The sequence below is a fragment of the Alosa alosa genome, chromosome 22, assembly GCF_017589495.1.
Source record: "Alosa alosa isolate M-15738 ecotype Scorff River chromosome 22, AALO_Geno_1.1, whole genome shotgun sequence".
Lineage (NCBI taxonomy): Eukaryota > Metazoa > Chordata > Actinopteri > Clupeiformes > Clupeidae > Alosa > Alosa alosa.
In genome coordinates this window covers 3651865-3672079 of record NC_063210.1, presented here as the reverse complement: position 1 = coordinate 3672079, position 20215 = coordinate 3651865, and the positions used below count along the sequence as shown (strand labels likewise).

The following is a 20215-nucleotide window of genomic DNA, read 5'->3' as shown; positions in this document are numbered from 1 at the left end:
TTTGGACCACAGTGATAAATCAGATCAGATCATATCACACACACACGGTCAGGACAGTCCATCTGTGCATCTTCTGGTCAGTATTGATCACTAACATCTTAGCGCAATGAAGTGTGTATGATAAAAGCTTTTCAAACAAAATGTCTGTTGGGAAATGTCTGTCGGTCACATACACTTCTGAATAATTTTCTCCACACCGATTTAATCTCTTTCTGGTATTTTGCCAGAAATCAACACAATTCCACCCTTTCCCAGTCTCTACCAGAAGGCTACATAGACTTTACCGAAATCTCAAAACCCAAACTGGCTCCCAGAAGTGTGTCAAAAGATCTACTGTACTACGTCACCACGTTTATTTCATTGAGCATAATCACCCTGGTTAATGGACTTCTAACTGCAGTTAAACAGGCTGAACTGAGAAAGAGAAAGAAATTGAGAAATCCTTTGCCAGATTAAGAATAGCCATGCCTTGCATTCGCTTATCAGTTTCAGCTTCCAAAAAAGCGCCCCCCTCACACACACTCCAGCCTAATATAACCTGGTCCATCACACCTTGCCTGTACCTGCTCTGATAGAGCCTGTTGGCTGGCCCTGTGTACTGAGCCTCCTCCTCCTCTTGGAGTCCCTCTAGTGTGATCCTGTTTCTCTTGATAAATATAGCGTTTCCATGGAAACGGCACTGATGGGAGAAGACAGGTGACATGGCAGTATGACAGCTCCATCATTGCACTGCATGTACTAGTCTCCAGCACCACAAGACTGCAGACTCGCATCTCCCCACAGGGGATTTCATCTGAACACATCACTTCATGAAAATGGTGCAGATTTACCGCAATATACTGTATGATGCGGAGTACTAAGGCTGCACAATTCATAGTATTTTAATGGAAATCACAATTTTAACGAACGCAATTAGCTAATGGTTAATCTGGTCACATCTATGATTTTCATATTCATCATGTCAATCTCCTTGTGTGAAAGACAGTGCAGCTCACCTAACAGGAGTGCAGTGTTTCTTCTGCACCAGGCATGCCTACCAGAGATGGCCCGACTCAAAACTAAATTTGGAATATTGAACTGAAGCTTGACTTTGCTCCAAATCGTTCAGCCCATCTTATATGCTAGCATCTGATGTTCAGTATGTGTAATGGAAGATTTATATGAACTATGTCATGATCAATTTAACTCAATTAAGTACTCTATAAGAGCTACTGACTTAATTCATCTAATGAATAGGTACATTACACTCATCATATTAAGAAGTAAGTGAATCAGTAAAAGCTAAATTACACAGACATCTTTGTGTGAGATGACTCAATCTCACATGGGTGTATCATGCCACCTGCTGGTACTAGAACACATTGAGATTGAAAATAAATTGAAACATTTGTAGTACTTCATGTGTATATATAATCAGAATTCTAGCTCATTGATAATGCAATCATCTAGATAATGCAAATCATCTAGATAATGCAAATCTAGACTAGGGGTAAGGCTTGACACGGCATCCAAACTGCGGTTTCTGTTAGGGACAGTGCTATGTGTGGGATGACCCCCATGGTGGCATGGACATGGAGGAAGGTTATGGGAATGTATAGTGTACACACTTCCCAGACTCACCACATTCCACAGCATGGCCAGCAGAGGTCATCAGAGACCAAGTATATTTACGCTTCTTGCTCTACGAAAACAGCAGCAGTAAAAACATTAACAAACAATCGATTGGAAATATAATACTGTGCTTTATTGTCTTCTTCTTTTGGTTTATAACACTGAATGGTATGTTACAGTACAAATTCATAACAAGAATGGTGTACTTGAACACTTGGTTATATGGCATAAAATATAAGTGCTTGCTGTAAATGTGCAATACAAAATAATATTGTTTATATAACTAAACAAAATAGAATACAAAATGTCAAAAAATATGGTGTCATTATTGCATAAGGAGCAATGCTCTAAAATATGGCCTTGTCATTCCTTCTGTGGCTTCAATAAATCACAGTTAGCTGAGTATTGTACCGTGGGAAAAATATCAAAACAAATACTGCTGATGACAGCAAACATGACAACAGCAACACATGCTGCACTAATACTAAGTCTCTTCAACTACCAAAAAGGAAGTGCAACACACAAGTCTTTGGTCAGTGAGGTCCATGTAAGAGCATTTTTCCTCAAAGTCAAAACCACCACGTGTTCAAAAGTATGTGAGAACTTGTGACTGTAGGCTTGGGATACTTGAGTACGTGTCCATTTTTCTAACTTGTGCTTTTTCATCGAAAGATCTTTGGATGAACATGGGAAATTGTGGTTACTGACATGCTTCTCTCATTGTGCAAAATTATGACGGTCATCAAAAAATCTGACCGACACTGTCAACACATTTTGGGCAATGTCATACTAAATCAGCCTGAACGCCATAATTTAATACAAATAATAAATAAGGAACTTTGGCACAAATATTGGGCAATATCATTAAACATTCATTTTCTTTTCCACTTAACGACACACCACACAGACACCACAATGACAGAATTAGATTATTCTAAAATATTAGAGTATAAATTCTCAAAAACACTGATTGTCAATAGCTTAGTTTAAGATTAGCAGTCTGTCAAGTGATATGTTGAACGTTTACAATAAATGAACACGATTTTATTTTTTTGTCTGGGTCTTGTCATCGCTCGCAGACGACGACCAGCTTTTGGCACACGGAGCTGCTACACAGCAGAGAGCCTCAACAGAGCTCCAGGAATTATTAAATACATGTCGTCATCATCTCTGAAGCAGCGGAGGCTGCTCGTCGTCATTCTTTAGTCATTTGTGTCACCTTCCTCTGAACCTGACAGCTTTTTTCCAATCTCTTCACCTCTCCTCTCCTCCACTCTTCTCTCTCTATCCCTCCATCCGGTCCCAGCTCGGTCTTGGTCCTAGAGACAGATGTTGATCTGTTTGGCCAGCTCTCTCTCTAGGTCTGAGATGAGCGTGTCAAAGTCCTTCAGGCTCAGCCTGCAGGTAAACGGCGCGTCAAAGTCCAGCGCAAAGTCGTCCACATAGAGGCCGGCGGGTGACGGCTGCCAGCTCTCCTTCGTCGATGGCTGCTGCTGCTGCTGCGTCTGTCCGAGGTCGTCGTCCTCCTCGTCCTCCTCGTCACTGTCGCTGCCCGCCACCTCGTCGTAGTCCGCTTCGCCGCCTGACAGGAAGTCCCGGCCACAGAGGCTCCAGTCGCCGGCGTACCGGTTGCAGGGCGGGCTCTCAAGGCGGCCACGCCCGCGGCGTGAGACCACCACCTCCTGGGGCATGTCCAGGCGCAGGGGCAGCCGCTGGCCTCGCCGCTGCAAGGCATTGTGGGATACGGTGTGGGGGGCAGGGGGGGGGGAGGGGGGGGGGCTCTGTGGTGACGGGAGTAGGAGAGGGGGATTCTGGGACTCTGCCTGTGGGAACTGGGGAGGAACAGACATGAAGAAAGTCTTTTAGACACTGAATCACACTTACATGTACACACACACACACACACACACACACACACACACAGACACACACACAGACACAGACACAGACACACAGACACACACACACGCTTTGTGAAAAGCCACAGCTGAAGAAAGCAAACTCTGACTCTTGGGCTCGGTGGCCCCAGCGCTTCATTTACTAAGTCAGGTCTTCCTAATTATGATTAATTACCATCAGCTGATAGATGTGTGTGTGTGTGTGTGTGTGTCTGTGTGTGTGTACTCTTGATCTCTCAGATGAATGGACCTTCACTCACATATGCAGACATACACACAAATTATCATATTTGTCCTCCCTTGGCCACAATAATGACCAGGGGAAGTGAATGGCTGTATGTGTGTCTGCCAAAGTACACACACATTGTAGACGCATCAAAGAGCAGAGTGGAGATGTATAGTGTGTCCACAGTTGGCCAGAGCTACGTCCACCCCACCCCTTTAATTCACACACAGACCCTTCACACAGACAACACTAACTCACTGCTCTCCCACCCACACACACACACAAACACAGAACTGAAACAGTGACTTAACCCACACGCTGACCAATGACGTGGGTGAATGCACACACATACACAAGTATGCACCCCACCCGTCTAACACAAACACACCCACCCATAGCCACACATACGCCCCCCCCACACACACACACACACACCCACACACACACACTCACTGGGCCACAGCTGCAGCAGGTAATGCAGGACTTCGATATGGCGCTTGAAGTCCACGGCACTGGCGATGTCCTCGCTGTGGAAGCTCCGCCCAGCGGTCCAGGCTGTGCTGTCTTGGTAGCGACTGGCTGCAGGAGCGAGTGCTCCCGGCACGCTGGGGATCCAGGACTCCTGCGTGGGCGTGAGGAGCACGGGGCCGAAGCACACGGCCAGGTTCTGGCACGTCATGCGGTTGCTGTCGCAGAAGGAGGCCACCAGGCTCAGGTGGTCCAGCAGCAGGGTTAGTGTGGCCTGCAGGGGAGAGCGGGTGGTCAGAGAGACGCACCAAACACAGGGAGAAAGAGGGCCTCTCAACACTCAGCAGTCGGGAATCAAACAGTTGGTGAGAAATGTCCTCTCAAACGTAAACACCACTGAGTGTCTCTTTTCCGCTATCCATGCTCGGAGAGGGATGGGGAAAATCCCTTGGCCAATGGAGGGAAAGAGAAATACAAAGAGAGAGAGAGAGAGAGAGAGAGAGAGAGAGAGAGAGTCATTGTTTCAACAAACTGCCCACACTTTTCTTTTTAAAGTTGGGGAATTGGGCCGGGGGGTTGATGTTGGCATTGAAAAAAAGGAACATTGAAAACACACGGCATTAAGAGGAGAGGTTCACATTATTAAAGTCTGTTTGTTTTGGAATAGGCCGGGAAACACAAGGCTAAGCCCTCTGGATTCAAAAAGGGGGGATAAACAAACATATGATTACCAAACGAGAGAGTGAACGATGGAGAGGGAAAGAGAGAAAGAGAGAGAGAGAGAGAGGTCTGTAACATTCCGTTCCGTGGCTCAGTGCCAGTGAAAGGGAGAATGTTCTGGGCTTCGTTGCGGCTGGGCTCTGGACCCCCCTCCCCCACCTCCTCCTCCTCCATCTCTCTGTCCGTCCGTCCACCACTCCTCCGGCCCCTTTCTCTCTCTCGCTCTCTCTCTCGCTCTCTCTCTGTCCCCACTTTCTCAAGCATTCTTGCATAATGCTGTCAAAACACAATGAAACGCACTCGGCCTCACGTGTGTTGACACGATCCGTGTTTACGCACTCAGGCGAGCAGACAGCGGAGGCTCGTTTTTCTGTCATGCCTGTTGACTCAGGCAAAAGAGATGAGGAGAGAATGAACAGAGAGAGGAGAGAGAGAGAGAGAGAGAGAGAGAGAGAGAGAGAGCTCCCAACCCAGGCTGCTCTGGAGCCGGGCCTGTTCCCTTTACCTCAGAGCAGTCAACGCCAGCACTGCCAGCCTACATCAACTATCGGCGAACGACAAGTACAAAGGATGGCGGTGGAAAACAAGAAGAAGAGAGGGAGAAGAGAAGAAAGGAGAGAGGAGAGGTACCTTCTCGGGCTCGGGGAGGCACTGGAGGAGGGACACGGTGCTCTGGCTGCGCTGGGTGTCCGCGTCGGTCCGGCAGGCTGGCCTCAAGGACATGGCCTCCAGAACCACCTCGTACAGGGTCCTCGTGATGAGCGGCGATGGCAGCTCCCGCAGGTAGTCCTTCAGGATGCCTGCGCCAAATCACACAGCAGAAGCAGCTAGGCTGATTGAGATGGACTGAGGCAGACTGACCTATTGAACATAGCGTGCATTCTCCACCAGAGCCCCTGACCAATCCAGCTAATCTTGTTTTCCTCCTCATTTTCCCTAAATCACTTGGGCTGTGGTAAATGCTGTCACAAGCGTTCAATATAGCTGGTTGTCTTCGTCATCCTGCTTGGCAGCATTGCCTTGGGGTGGAAGGCTCCTCTATATGAGTCAGTTAGACCCTCACTGGCAAACCTCCACCATCAAAACCAGACTCAGCAGCTTCACTCTGTGGTACAATTTGGCATTGCTCTGGGCCTGACAGCAGTTAAACTCTGTGGTACTGATTTGGCATTGCTTTGGGCCTGACAGCAGTTAAACTCTGTGGTACTGATTTTGGCATTGCTCTGGGCCTGACAGCAGTTAAACTCTGTGGTACTGATTTGTCATTGACCAGGGCCAGGTTTGTTTAGGGCAAGGTCTGTTCTACAGTCTAAGGTCAGATCCATAACAGACATAGCTGCCTATCTGGCAAGTTCACACGATGTGACTTCCTTTCGCAACAGTAAGATATACCACAGAAAGGGAGATAAGAGCTCTGGAAAGTGCTGCCAGGGGTATTGTGGTACGAACCGGTAATGACATTGATGTCTGGGTACAGGTCCTCGTTGAGGGTGACCGCTGTACTGTCCCTCTCAAACGCATCCCTCAGCTCCTTCTTCACTGCGGCCGAACCACAGAGTCGGTACAGGCCCACTACCTGCACACACACACAGACAGACACACACACACAGACGCACACACAGATTTGCACTTGTTAATACACAGCAGACACCAAGAAAGAATTGTGTGATGTTGACAACTTCCAACCATAATAACAAATGCCTTCGGCTGAGAAGAATTTTGCCACCAGAACGCCAAACCCCCCGATCCCTCAAGCTGTATTTTTCCACTGAAACTCGCCGGACTCCCTTCCATTGAGTTTTCCACTCCATAAATAGTTCCACGTCGTGCCTGATCAAAAAACGTGCGCAGGCAGCTGTGCCGAGAGAGAGAGAGAGAGAGAGAGCGAAAGCGCCCTCCCTCCCTCTTACCTTCAGGCCGCGCTTCTCGATCTCTGCCACGCTCTTCTGGATGAGCAGGGGCACCTGGAGCGCCGAGCCCTCCTTGTCCACCAGGTGGCGCAGCTCCACGCCGAAGACGCTGGGAGGGGGCAGCTCACTGAGGCGCGGCGGCGGGGCCTCCCACTGCTCCAGCAGGGTCAGCTTCGCGTAGAGCAGCCCCCGCGGCTCCAGACGCACACACAGCTGCTGACTGCGCGAGCCTACGGCCGGAGAAAGAAGGGGTGAAGGGGGGGGATGAGTGGAGAGAGGGAGAAAAAAAGAAGAGTGTGTGAAATGTAAAGTAAAGGTAGAAAGATGGATGGGCAGGGATGACAGCAGCAAAGAGAGTTGGGGGAGACAGAGAGAGAGAGAGAGAGAGAGAGAGAGAGAGAGAGAGGAGAATTGAAAGAAAGGAGTACACAGAGGGAAGTGGGGAGACAGATTGAGGTTGAGATGTGGAGATAGAGAGAGCAGAGGAAGCAGATGATTCAGGAGGGAGAAGTGAGGAAGAGAGAACAGTAAATCCTCTCCAGAAGTGGCCCTTTGATCTCTTGAGTCGCAGACTTGCAGCACTTAATGTTTATTCCTGTAAACGCAGCAAACGTACTTTTGTTTTTCATCGACTCATTTGTGGGTGGCTTTGGGAAAAAAAAAAAGCTTTGTTCTCTTTAAAGTAAATGATATCAATTAAAATATTATTTGGAAACAGATCTGATTTAAACCAGTGTATACCAGTGTAAACCACTGTAGACCAGTGTACGTGTGCTCTCCCTCATCCTCCCCATGTTGACTCACCTCTGAACAGTGGTGGGATGGCCACGGCCCCAAGGCAGCAGACGCGGTTACGCGTGGGCGCCACCGAGCCGTTAGCGGGCTGTCCTGTGGTGGCCGTGACGGGTGTGAGGACCACCAGTTTGAGCAGGCGCGCCCGCTCCAGCTCCAGGTTGAAGGTGTGGTTGAGGGGCAGCGTGGCGCCACGGCACGTGAGCAGTGAGGTGCGCGCGCGCGTCACGCCGTCCACCTGGATGGCGCAGAACACCTCCTTGCCCGCGTCGGCCCGCGCCGGGGCCCGCGTCAGCTCCTCCACGCCCAGCAGGTGGACGGTGAGGAGGCCCGACATGCGCTGGCCACAGCGCGGCTGGTCCGCCAGGCTGTACATGCGGAAGGAGCCGGTGTCCGCCAAGGGCACCGCAGAGGCCGAGCCCGGGGCCTCCTGGCCGGTCTGGTGCAAAGGGGGAGGAGGGGCCACCGAGCCGGCGCCCTGAGACCCGGCGGTAGTGGACGAGGCGGCGCCGCCCTGCTTGGGCAGGAGCTCGGGGGAGTCCCCATCGCTGAGGTAGCCACCCTTGTCGGCGGAGCGCGCCCTCGAGGCCCGTCGGCGCGGTCGGGCCGGTGGGGCGCTGCTGTCCAGGTGGTAGCGGCTGATCACGTTGTTGGACGACTCCTTGCGGGCGTTGGGCGGCGAGGCGTCGTCGTTGGCGCTGCTGCCGCCCTGCCCGTTGGCATGGCGCTGAGAGCGCGAGGAGCGCAGGCTGAGCTTGCGGCGCAGCTCGGGCAGCTTGCGCATCTTCATGGACAGGCGCCGGACCGTGCCCGGGGACTTGATCCGCTCCATCATGCTGCTGCCCGTCCCGCCCGAGGCACTGGACTTCTTGGAGGCCGGAGCTGGATTGTCCGAGGAGGTCGCACCTCCACCAGCACTGCCGCTGCCTGAGGCTCCAGCCACGGCCTGGAAATCAGACTGCTGCACCCTCTGCTGCGACATATCTGGACACAGAGACAGAGAGTCAGCAAAGACAGGACACTTCCCGTGTTGTATTTTATTGGGTGGAAGAACATTTTGTATCAAAATGCTTTATAGGTGTGTATTTTTGTAAATATTTTTTGGTAAAACCAATACTGATTACACCATGAAAGTGCAAAACAATAAATGTAGCTTCTGACTGGGGCTGACTTAGTAATTTTTCCAGAGTTGTGTTCAGAATAAAGGGCCTCATTCACCAATATCTTCCTAAGAAAACTACGAAAAAAGCAGATTCACAAAGGTGTTCTTAAACCTCAGAATTTTTCGCAGTTTGGTTCTTATCATGATGAATACCATTTTCTGCTTAAGTTGACGGGGTGTGCCAATTGTTCTTAATTAGCATAGGTAAACGCCCTGTCAATCCCCATAAAAGGGCATGATACGGCAGGGCCGTGTGCACACAAATTGAGGCTGAGGCACCAGCTTTCATTTCTACCTTATATTATACACTACATGAGCAAGACAATTTGATTACCGTACATGACATGTTTTGAAGAGAAAGCACTGCTTTAGGAATTGAAAAGTAAATAGTCATTATATTTAGTAGATAGTATAAAAAGTGAAAAAGTGTTATTTGTTGTGTTTATTTATTTCAAAATACCTTAACGCTTTGTAAAATAGTGGAATTAATTTTATTAAAAGAAAAATTATAATATTTTTATTCAAAAATATCATAAACGATAAAATATATAGTTGTAATTGTATTATATTTTGCACCTGCAGACATGATGAAAATGCAATAACCATTGATTTTGCACTAACAAGTCAGTTCTCAAATGTGTGTAAGAGTGCTCTTGAGTGTTCATAGATTCTGTTCTAACCTGAGAACAAGAAAACATTGCTGAATACCATAATCTTCGAAAAAACTGTGTAAGTGGGTTTTAAGAACAAATTTCTTCGTAAGAACGGTTGGTGAATGAGGCCCATTGAGATTTGTGAAGATGATCCAGTGCAAGACGAATAACGTGTACTGTAGGTTGCTTACACACACACAAAATACACTCCCTCTCAAACCAACCCACTCATTCAACCACATGATTACATGCTCACCCACACTTTTTTTCAGTATTGTTGTTCTGGCACATTCCCTTTGATATTGAGCAACTTATTTTTCTGAAGAACTTTACTCATCAGTAAAAACCGGTTCTGTGGTTGCCTTGCAACATAAATTGCTCAAAAAGTTGCCCCATGTATCGCCTAAAGAAACACAGTGGCTCTCAATTGGTCCGGTGGATAGTTTGTACCACTTGATAAGTTCGGTTGTAACTTTGAGTACATCTCTGATACAGTATTTAGGCTATGAGATGTAACAGACTGGACAGCATTGCTGATCGGTTGGCAGATTTATGGCATGTCTCGTGCACAGAGAAAAGCTGTTGCTCTCAAACATTGTCCACGTAATCAGAGCCAGTGTAATGATGAAGGAATAGATTAAATAGACAGATATGGAAGGTTTGCAAAGTGAGTTCATGCTTCCTTAAAGAGTATTTTTAGTAAAACAAAAATACAGTATTTTATTTTGATATATAGCATAGCTACTGTATTTTGTAGTTTAATTTGACACTTAAAATTAGGTATTTGATATTTTATTTTAAAGTGCATTTTGATTATTTTTGCCCATCCCTGCACATATCCCAACCCTTTATACTCTTATGTGATCACCTGAGCAGTGCTCAAATATTAATATACTGCTAATGCTAGTGTTGCAGGAATGAATTGGGACTGGGGCATGTGGGGTGGGGTGACTGCCTCAGGACTGGGGCATGTGGGGCGGTGTGATTGCCTCAGGGCTGGGGCATGTGGGGTGGTGTGGGGTGACTGCCTCAGGACTGGGGCGTGTGGTGTGGTGCCTGACTATACCTGGACTGTCCTTTCTGCTGCTGCTGCTACTGCTGCTGCAGGCCACCTCAGCAGCCATGTCTCTGGGGTTTGTGCTGGACGCTGCCCCCTGGGCCCCTCTGCTGCTGCCAGCACTGTTCCCCGTGGCCCCTGGTTTGCTGTGGTCATCCGCCCCCCTCTCCCCTCTCCTCCTCCAGGGGTCGCCGTACTCGCCACCGCTGTCCTCCACCCGCGCGTCCTCCTCCTCGGGGATGGGGTTGTACCAAATGTTGTGCTCCCCGTCAGCCGTCTGCTTCCTATCCGTCAGGCCGCCGGAGAGCAGACGCGAGGCCTCCTCCGAAGCCTGGGTCTTTCCTGTGGACAGCACCCAGGCCCGGCTGCTCCTCTCCAGGTTCTGGAGGTAGGCCCCTTGGCCGGCCAGCCGAACTGTGCTGGAAGAAGAAGAGGAGGAGGAGGACGAGGCGCTGACCTCTGCGTATCCTGCTGCCGCAGGAGGGGGAGCCAGGTCAGGCAGAGCGGCGTCGATCGAGTCCCACAGGGGGCTTGAGGGCACGGCCTCCCACTCGAAGTCCAAACACCTGCCCTCAGCGCCATCTTCGCTCAAAGTCCTTTGGCTCCAGGCCGGCTTCGAAGCCTGGGTCTTTCCTGAGGAGCTCTCCCATTCCTGAGCTCTGTGCACCAGGGCTTGAGTGGCCTCCACTCGGGGCTGGTCCCTGGACGTGGACGCCTGCTTCGCCCAGTTCTGCTTCTTTGCCACAGTGATCTGAGTCCGTCTGGTAAAGTCTTCGGCGAGCGTGCTGTCTACTTCGGCACCGACAAAGGTCAGCACTGACGATGATGAAGAACTCTGGTCCAGATGAGTCTTCCCTTGGACATCTGAAATTGGAGGGGAGAAAGGGGACATCAATTACTGCCGCCGCTAGGGCTGACTACAGCCCTTATTTGGTGTGAAAATATTTGGTTTAGGAAGGAATGAGCGCCATCCCGGGCCTGACAGAATGTGCGGTTCAAGTCGGGGCAGAGAAATGAACTCAATCCATCACGCTGAATTTCTAATAAAAGAGCCATTAGTCTGATGATAAAGCCATGTGTTTCTGTTAAAGGCTGTCGCCCTCCACCGATCTGGAAACACAGACTTGTTCTCCAAACACAGCGTTCTAAAGCTAAACCCTCCACAAGAACATGTAAACAAACAAACAGAGGAAAAAAAGATGCAGGAGCACAGAAAGGAAGAGAGGGTGGGGGGCTAAACTATTTAGCCGTCTACTTTCAAAACGTCCTGCTCACCCCCTTCTCTCTCTCTCTCTCTCTCTCTCTCTCTCGACATCCTGCACATCTGGTGGTCTCTCCCCCTCTCCCCTCTGTGAGTGACTCGTGACGCATAGAATGCATGAGGCTCTGTCCCGACCACCACAGTCATGAATAGGCCCTCTGTCTGTCCTGCTCTCAGTGTGCTTGAGTGCATCTGTCTGTCTGTTTCTGTCTGTCTGTCTGCCTGTCTGTCTGTCTGTCTGTCTGTCTGTCTGTCTGTCTGTCTGTCTGTCTGTCTGTCTGTCTGTCTGTCTGTCTGTCTGTCTGTCTGTCTGTCTGTCTGTCTGTCTGTCTGTCTGTCTGTCTGTCTGTCTGTCTCAGCGCTTGTGTATGTGCGTGCATTACGCACAAGCATTCCTGCATGTTTGTTGACCTCATGCATTTACAAGAGTAAGCACGAATATTCACTGTGAGGCGCATTCTTCTGCCAAATGAGATAGATGCGGTTGAGAGCATGAATATGTGAAACTGTTTATCGCACACACACAATCATGACACCATCTTGCGCTGCTAAATGATGAACAGCGACAACCCCAGTATGACAGCAGAAAGTGCCGAAGAGCTCATGCCGGAAGTTGTCGAGAGCAAAGGCGGGTTGGGGGTTGTTAGCGACCTGGAACAGAATAACCCAGAGCACACAAGGCTACACACACACACACACACACACACACAAAGCCCCTGACTCCCGCCCACAAGGGCACACTGCCACAGCGGAAAGCAGAGCGTAACAGACTGTACAGGGGGACTGCGGATGACTTCCTGTACTTCCACCACAGCCAAGACAGGAGACGAGAGAGAGAGGGAGAGAGAGGAGGGGAGAGAGAGAGAGAGATAGAGAGAGGAGGGGAGAGAGAGAGAGAGAGAGAGAGAGACAGAGAGAGACAGAGAGGAGAGAGAGAGCAAGGCCAAGGGGGGCAGAGGAGAGAAAGAGAGAAGGAAGAACAGAAATGAAGGACAGTAGAAGACAGAAAAAGAGAGGGCAGAGAAAGACAGAGGAGGAGAGAGTAAAAACAGCACGGAATGGAGGACAGAAAAAGAAAAAGGTGGAAGACAAGACTGCTAGATGGGTATTGAAGGAAGAGAGATAATGAGCCATGGGTGGAGGAGACTAGAAAAGACACAGGGAAAGAGAGACAGGTATATTTATACGAACCAGGGGGAGGACTGTCCCTATATCCAGCCTATTCATACACAGCTCACAGCTTACATGTCTTGGCTCAGCTGGGAGGGATACCTAAATGTGAGCAGGAGGGGGAGAGGGGGATAGAGAGAGAAGGGAAAGAAAGAAGGGAAAAAAGAGAGAGAGAGAGAGAGAGAGAGAGAGAGAGAGAGAGAGAGAGAGAGAGAACAACATCCAGCTGTCTGACACTTGTAGGGCTACTGTCAATAGCCAGTTTGTACTTTTAGCCTACTCACAGCTGGACACACACACAGACACACACACACAAACACACACACACACAACTGTTTGCAAACCTGTCCACATCGTGGAACACACACACACACTTCAGCCCTTTCACCATTCATCACTGTGCCCAAAAATACACACACTTGAACACAAAGCTCGCTCTCATCTGCAGTGCCATGGCCTCACCCTCCACCTCTTAGACTCATTCACGTAGGCCACTCCACACACACACACACACACACACACGATTGTCTAGCCTGTCCACATCATGACTTGACGGCACTACTTCATAGCCAATGTGTAAGGACTGCTGTGTAATGCCCCCTCGAAAGCTCTTATTCCAGACCTACATTAATGGTCAACAAAGACTAACAGATCACAAAAAAGAAAATAAAAAGACTAACTAGCAGTGAATGTACCGTACACAGACTGTGAAAACCAGTGAAACGGTGACCACCACGCTGTTTATGTCTAAAACCCTTCTGTCTTTGATCTTCACATACAGCCAAGCAATGGATTTGAAAAGGCTAAGAGTGAGTAATGCTGTGAGCAGATAGCGGATGAGTGCTGACAGATACGGCACTATGTCAGGGGAGAACACAAGAACTTCACAAACTGTTCACCAAAACAGCGATGAAGTAATCAGATACTGAGAGCGAACCCTTAGGAGCACGGAGGCACGTTTTACAGCATGCTCGCCTCTGTTTTTCTTTGAAGGGAAAGCAGCATGTTCCAGAAGCTGCTCACGCTGTGTGGCTCCTCGTCTCTCTTGGCTTGAGAGACAATGACACAATGTGTTCTGCTGCTGCATGGGACTGCCTGCCCCTGGACAAGATTTACAGCCATCCCTCCAGGGAGGCTAAACCACATCCTTCAGATTTTTTTTTTATCTTCACATAATATGATCTCTTCAATTATAGCCAACACATCACCCTCTTTTACACAGACAGAGCAATATGGGCTGTACATTGGAGCAGAGGGTTTACTATTTCTGAGTAGGCTCCAAAGAGATAACCTAATCCAAAACCAACATGACTGTGAGCTTATCTAATTGCTATAGAACACTAGTCTCCCTAAAGTTGCTGGGTCCTTCTTAATCTTAAAACATTCATCTTGACTTTACTCATTACATGAAAAGGTGTGTGTCTTTCAGGAAGAGCTCCTTTTTCACACACACATGAAAGTGAATAATGATTTTGGGATCTGAAAGAGTTGGCTAGTGTGGCTTGAGTAAAATGCAAAGTTTAAATCAAAATTCTTTAGTTCCTTGACACTGTGGAGAATGGTCTCGTCATTTTCGGTTTCTTTTAAGGAGTAGGGTTGGTGTCACTGAAAATTTGCCTTTTCTAGAACCTCGACGTGGCTATATAAATGAATCCCAGTTGCCTGGCATTAATAGAGAAAGAGAGGGGGAGAGAGTGTGCGTGTGTGAGAGAGAGAGTGAGCGAGTGAGAGAAAGAAACGAGTGGAAAAGTTCTCTCACAATGTATGCTGTGAGAAACCATTAGCTCTCTCCCCCAAAAACGTTCCCTCCTACCCCCACCTCCTTCATAATTTGGGACATCCTGCCAAAGCACATACCAACATCTTCAGTTGCACTCGCAGTTCACGCTGCCATCTACCCCAACTCTTTTCTGTGCTCAATAAGAAAATGATCACCACAACCGTTCCAGGAAACTCAACCGTTTTCCAAATTTAAGTAGCCCCCAACCCCCAACCCATCCCTCTCCCCCTGAAGGTTTTTTCCATTCCTGCCCCGAAAAGAAAAATTGCTCTCAGATATCTAATGAAATGACAATAAAAGGAGAAAATAAATAAGCCTGCTTTAAGAGCTCGGGGCAGATTTGTGGTCCAAGTAAACTTTTCTAAATGCCACTCTCTTGAGATACTTGGCTTTCCCAGAATGCACCATTCTGACCACAATGCGTGTCCTTGTGAATATATTCAAGTGGCGTTCTAAGTCATCTCTCAGGGCAGAGAGCTCTGCCTCCTGTTCCCATCCAGTCAGGCTACAAAATGGAGGCGCTGGGCTTTGGCAGTGGTATCTAAACACAAGAGAGGAGATGAACACACACAGGAAACGCAGCAGGGCCTGTCCTCAGGGGACCGAGCCATCTCTCTCCCTCTCTTTTGCTCTCTCTCTCTCTTTTTCTCTCTCTGTCTCCTTCTCTCTGTCTCTCTTCTCTTTCTTCCTTTCTTTCTTTTTCTCCCTCTCACTCTCTCATACACACACAAATACACAAGCAATTTCTTGGGATCCCCCCCCTCTCCTAAATTACAGTAACCCTCTTGCGTATGATCAGAGTGCCGATTGAGGAAAGCGGCCCTCGTTACTGTCAGTGTTGGAGAGGAAACTCCCCTCTAAACAACTCTTTCGCCCCTGTTCTCTTCCCCTTTGGCCTATTCTAGAATGCCAAGTCCTGGCTAATAAGCTCTTCAGTAACCGACATGATCACAACTGCTTTTTGCCACATTTTTAAACATTATATGATACCCTAACCACGTGCCATCATCTCAACATGCGCCCCCCCCAAAGATTCTGAGATCTGTCGGTTATATGTGTCATATGTTAGCCTTTACTTCAACTATGATGGACATTTTTACACTGCTGCTGTTATTTTCTTTTGTGTTGTCTTTTTAACGTCCTTGACTTCCTTGATTAAAAAAGCAAATGACATGCACTACGGAAGCAGCGGCACAAGGAAGCTGAGGAAGTGGAAGTTGTAAAAAAACACATATGGGATTCAAAACATATAAATAACCCAACAGTGACAGGAAGAGATGCAACATGTTGTGTTGCACCATTACAGTTCCTACATTACATAAGCATTTTATTCTGGCCAGCAACATAATGAAGTGACCGCACAGAGGCCAGACTGCACATATTTGCTGTATTTCACCTCTTCCAGTGCATTTGGACTTTGGAACGACATCCTCCATTTTTGGCAAGATTTTCTATGACAGATAAGAAATGGTAGTCAATAAAGAGAGGGAAAGGAGAGAGAGAGAGGGAAAGGAGAGAGAGAGAGAGAGGGAAAAGGAGAGAGAGAGAGAGAGAGAGAGAGAGAGAGAGAGAGAGAGAGAGAGAGAGAGAGATCTGTTTTCCGATCCTCATGTGGTCTGCAGATGGACAGAGAGCACAGATAAAGAACTCTTTTGACAGTCACTGGTGAGCAAAGGATCACACAAGGGCACACAGCCACACAAACACATGGGCTACAAAGCTAAGCAAACGTTACATCAAGCACTTAAAAAGACACACACACACAGTAGAGAGAGGGAAATGAGAGAGAGAGAGAGAGAGAGAGAAAGAGAGAGAGAGAGAAAGAGAGAAAGAAAAGAGAAAGAAAGAGAGAGAGAGAGAGAGAGAGAGAGAGAGACAGACAGACAGACAGAGAGAGAGAGAGAGAGAGAGAGAGACAGACAGACAGACAGAGAGCAGAGAGAGAGAGAGAGAGAGAGAGAGAGAGAGAGAGAGAGAGAGAGAGAGCTTCCTTAACAGCCATGACCTGCAGCTGGACTGTATTGCCACAGCTGTAGTCTCTTTCCCTCTCTCTCTATGCATTCTCATATTCTATAAGGGGCATCATGAACCCAACAGCCCAATAGACAAGAACACACACACACACACACACAGTTCCAAGTCTAAGTGGCGCAAAGTGTGTATATAAGTTCCAACTACACTCCAAATGTCCACACAATCCAGTGTGTGTGCTGCTGCTTTCCCTATTTTAGACATAACAAGCAGTCAAGGAGGGGGCGGGAGAGTGAGAGAAGGGGTGAGAGAAACAGGGCGCAAGAGAAAACGAGTGGAATGAGAGAGACCAGGCAAGAGTATGCTGAAGTCTATGGACAAGGCATGGTGAAAACATTAAGCAAGAAAGACTTGAGAAGGAGTGAGAGTCTACACTACAACTCATGTATTTACCATTCACTGACACTATGGTGTGAATGTGATGTGAAAAGTGGTGTTATTGAAATGACGAGGAGAAGCTTATGTTAGAGATCTGTTATTGGCATAGCAGTCACAAATCTGAAGATCTATTGTTTCCAACTCCCTCTGGAGGCATAGGTCACAAACCCCAGTTGAGGGCCTGAAAACTGAAAATTGAAACGGAGTTTCTGTTGTAGGATCTGTTTCTGTTGTAGGATCTGTATAGGTCTACATTGGAGAACTTGAGATTTATTGAGACATGGCATTTGTCATCTTCAAACTGCTGAATTATCCATTTGAGTACAAAAGTCAGCAGTAGGTCTACCCTGCAAACGTTTGTCATTGCCTCACTAACTCAACAAGCAATCCTTTCTCTGACAGTCTGTCCCAAACACAACCCACCCTCCTCTGGTGTAATCAAATCCAACAACTTATAAAGCCGTTATTCACTACACGTCCAAGACATGGCACATGGGTAGGGTACATGGCACACGGTCGCTTATTCATGAGGACTGACAGACAGGAATTTCACTAGGAAAAGACTGTTACACACACACACACACACACACTTTACAGACAAGGCCACGGTGGCCTAATGTGGGAAGGAATGAGCGTGGACACAATTCCTCAATACGGATTCACTTTGTTATGGTGGTATCTGGCAAGCTCCGGAGGAACGTACCGGGGCCCGTGATATGGCTGCTGAATGGAATTATGTAACTCACAATTTTGCGAACGTGTTACTGAAGTGGTGGGCTATTGGCAATGGTCGTTCCACTGTTGAGTTTGTTCAGGTTTTTTTTCCACACCGTCTTCTTTAGCTAAGTGTTATTGCCCACATTTCAATAACATTAACTTGTGTAGGAAGAATGTAAACAGCATGCCTTCTCGACCAAATGGAACAAAAGGAAATGTTTAAGCACCAGGGACTCTCCTACGAAATTGAGGGTCGCACGCACTGAGTTTACTCAATTATAAAATTCCAAATTACATCAATATTATGGCATGCCCCATGAGGGAATAGGCTAATCTACACAACATACCGACATGGCAAAGAGGTTAGGGTCACATGTAGGTTAACATAAATCAGCCAACACGACTATGATTAATTATCTATAGAATACCTATAGGCTAGTCTTCGCCTTAAAATACGATTCTTGCATTTCACGTAGACTACATGTTGCACTCATTGAAAACAAAAAAATGTCATTTGAAAAGTTTCTATTGCACTCACGAATAAACACAAGGATTACGCGCACATCTTTCCGCAAGGATCTCTACGGCAATCGCAAAATACTAAACCACAAAACTGGTGAATACTAAACTACAAATTCTATAGAGGAGAAACGTAACACTTACCAGCGAGCTTTGGGTCTGTTTTCCGACGGAATTTCTCTTTGCCCCGCAACCTCGAGAAAGTCCGCTTTAGAAGGGGTTCAGCCATAACTGAATCCCCCCGAATATGTGTGTGTTTTCTCTGGGGAGTGGCAAAAAGAGATCCTTAGTTTACAACTTAGTTACCAACGTTCTCCTCAACGTTTTAATTCCACTGAACACTCCAAACTCCATCATAGCAGGACATTTCTAAACGCCTCCATCACAACACTACTGCTTGTGAGCTCTTTCGCTCTCGTTCGCTCGCTCTACGACTGTCTGGCCAAATTTCACAGGAAAGAAATTCCACAGATTCTTTCCCAAACATTTTAACCCTTGCGTTGGTTACAGGGGGGCGCTGATGGGAGATGTAGTTCGCTGACTCAATCCAGAGTGATTTATTAACTACAAAGCTATAAATTCAGTTTTGAAGGGCTTATTAAAATGTTTGAGTTTACATTACAAAAACGTTAACCGTATTTTCTAAAAGATGACGGTGTAAGTAATAATTGCTCATGCTACGTTTTTGTAATTAACGCGTAGCCTACGCGCCGCGCACGTGTGTTTGTCGTTTTTTGCACACATGCTTGTCTCTTTAGGCCATGTTTGTTAACAGGAAATGCAACTCAAAGAAGAACTTTTGACAGGGTCATTTGGTAGCCAGTACTCTAGCCTACTTATGCAAGGAATATCCCCATAAGACTGACAGGCATAGGATTGCACAGCAAGGCCAACCTTTAAAGCAACACCAAAGAACTTTTCCTCTGTCGCACGCACTATTTGTTTATCCAGCACTGGCTTTGGAAATAACAATGTCCACAGACAAGGTAGAATATGTGGCATGATTTTATGAAAGTACGATGTATTGCGACATCAGATGCAAGTCACATTTGTAGTTTCTTATGTGTCATTCCATCGAACTACAGATCCGCTACCCGATCTGGCAAACTTACATAGTGCGGTTATAGCCGATAGAGGGCCGCGAAGCGAATGCAGAAGTGCCGTTCACCCTGTTACGAGTTGATGAACCACTGAAACGATTTTGGAAACATTATTTTAAGGTAGAAAAAACTCTTTGGTGTTGCTTTAAAAGCTCTGATTTTCTTTGTGATACATTTGAGTCACTTTTTGCTCACACAAAATCAAACAAAAAATAGATATTGACAAGAAGTAATTTTCCACATGACATTTCACATGCCGTTTCCTTAGCTTGTAGAGTAAAATATTATCAATCAATAATACCCATAAGTAGTTTATTTTCCACAATTAGCTCATAAACGTAAGGTGCAGTGTCTCGACTGTGTCTCAACTGTACCCATATTGAGTACAGTGAGACAGTACCTGGTACAGTTGAGAGACCCATTTTTAGCACTTGCAAAGTGTTTTTCATTCAAATTCATTCATTTAATTTCAATTAGCATTGGTTAAAATGAATAACACATGAACTAAATATGTGACACAGGAACAGATATGGAAAACAGTACAAATGGAATGTTCAAGTAATAAAACTGTACAAAGTGTGTCTCAACTGTACCCCGCTGACCACCTCGCACATTTCTATAGATTTTGCAAGGACCTTACATGACAATGCTATACAATATGCCAATTTTAAGTGCACAGACTAACGTTTGTAAGTTTGAACGTCGTAAAAAAACGTTTGCCGATATCTTTGGATTGGGGATACCCATAGACAATAGTCTATT

General features: G+C 47.1%; 1 protein-coding gene across 1 annotated transcript; it reads right to left on the bottom strand.

Moving 5' to 3' along the window:
• Positions 1–1722: 1722 nt before the first annotated feature.
• On the bottom strand, positions 1723–18794 carry LOC125287567 (rho GTPase-activating protein SYDE1). Its single transcript, XM_048233477.1, is given in 9 exon segments — positions 1723–3326; positions 3328–3443; positions 4189–4477; positions 5554–5723; positions 6373–6499; positions 6834–7063; positions 7638–8609; positions 10507–11361; positions 18498–18794. Coding segments are annotated over 9 exon segments (3240 nt in total). The 5' UTR covers positions 18583–18794; the 3' UTR covers positions 1723–2930.
• Positions 18795–20215: the final 1421 nt, after the last annotated feature.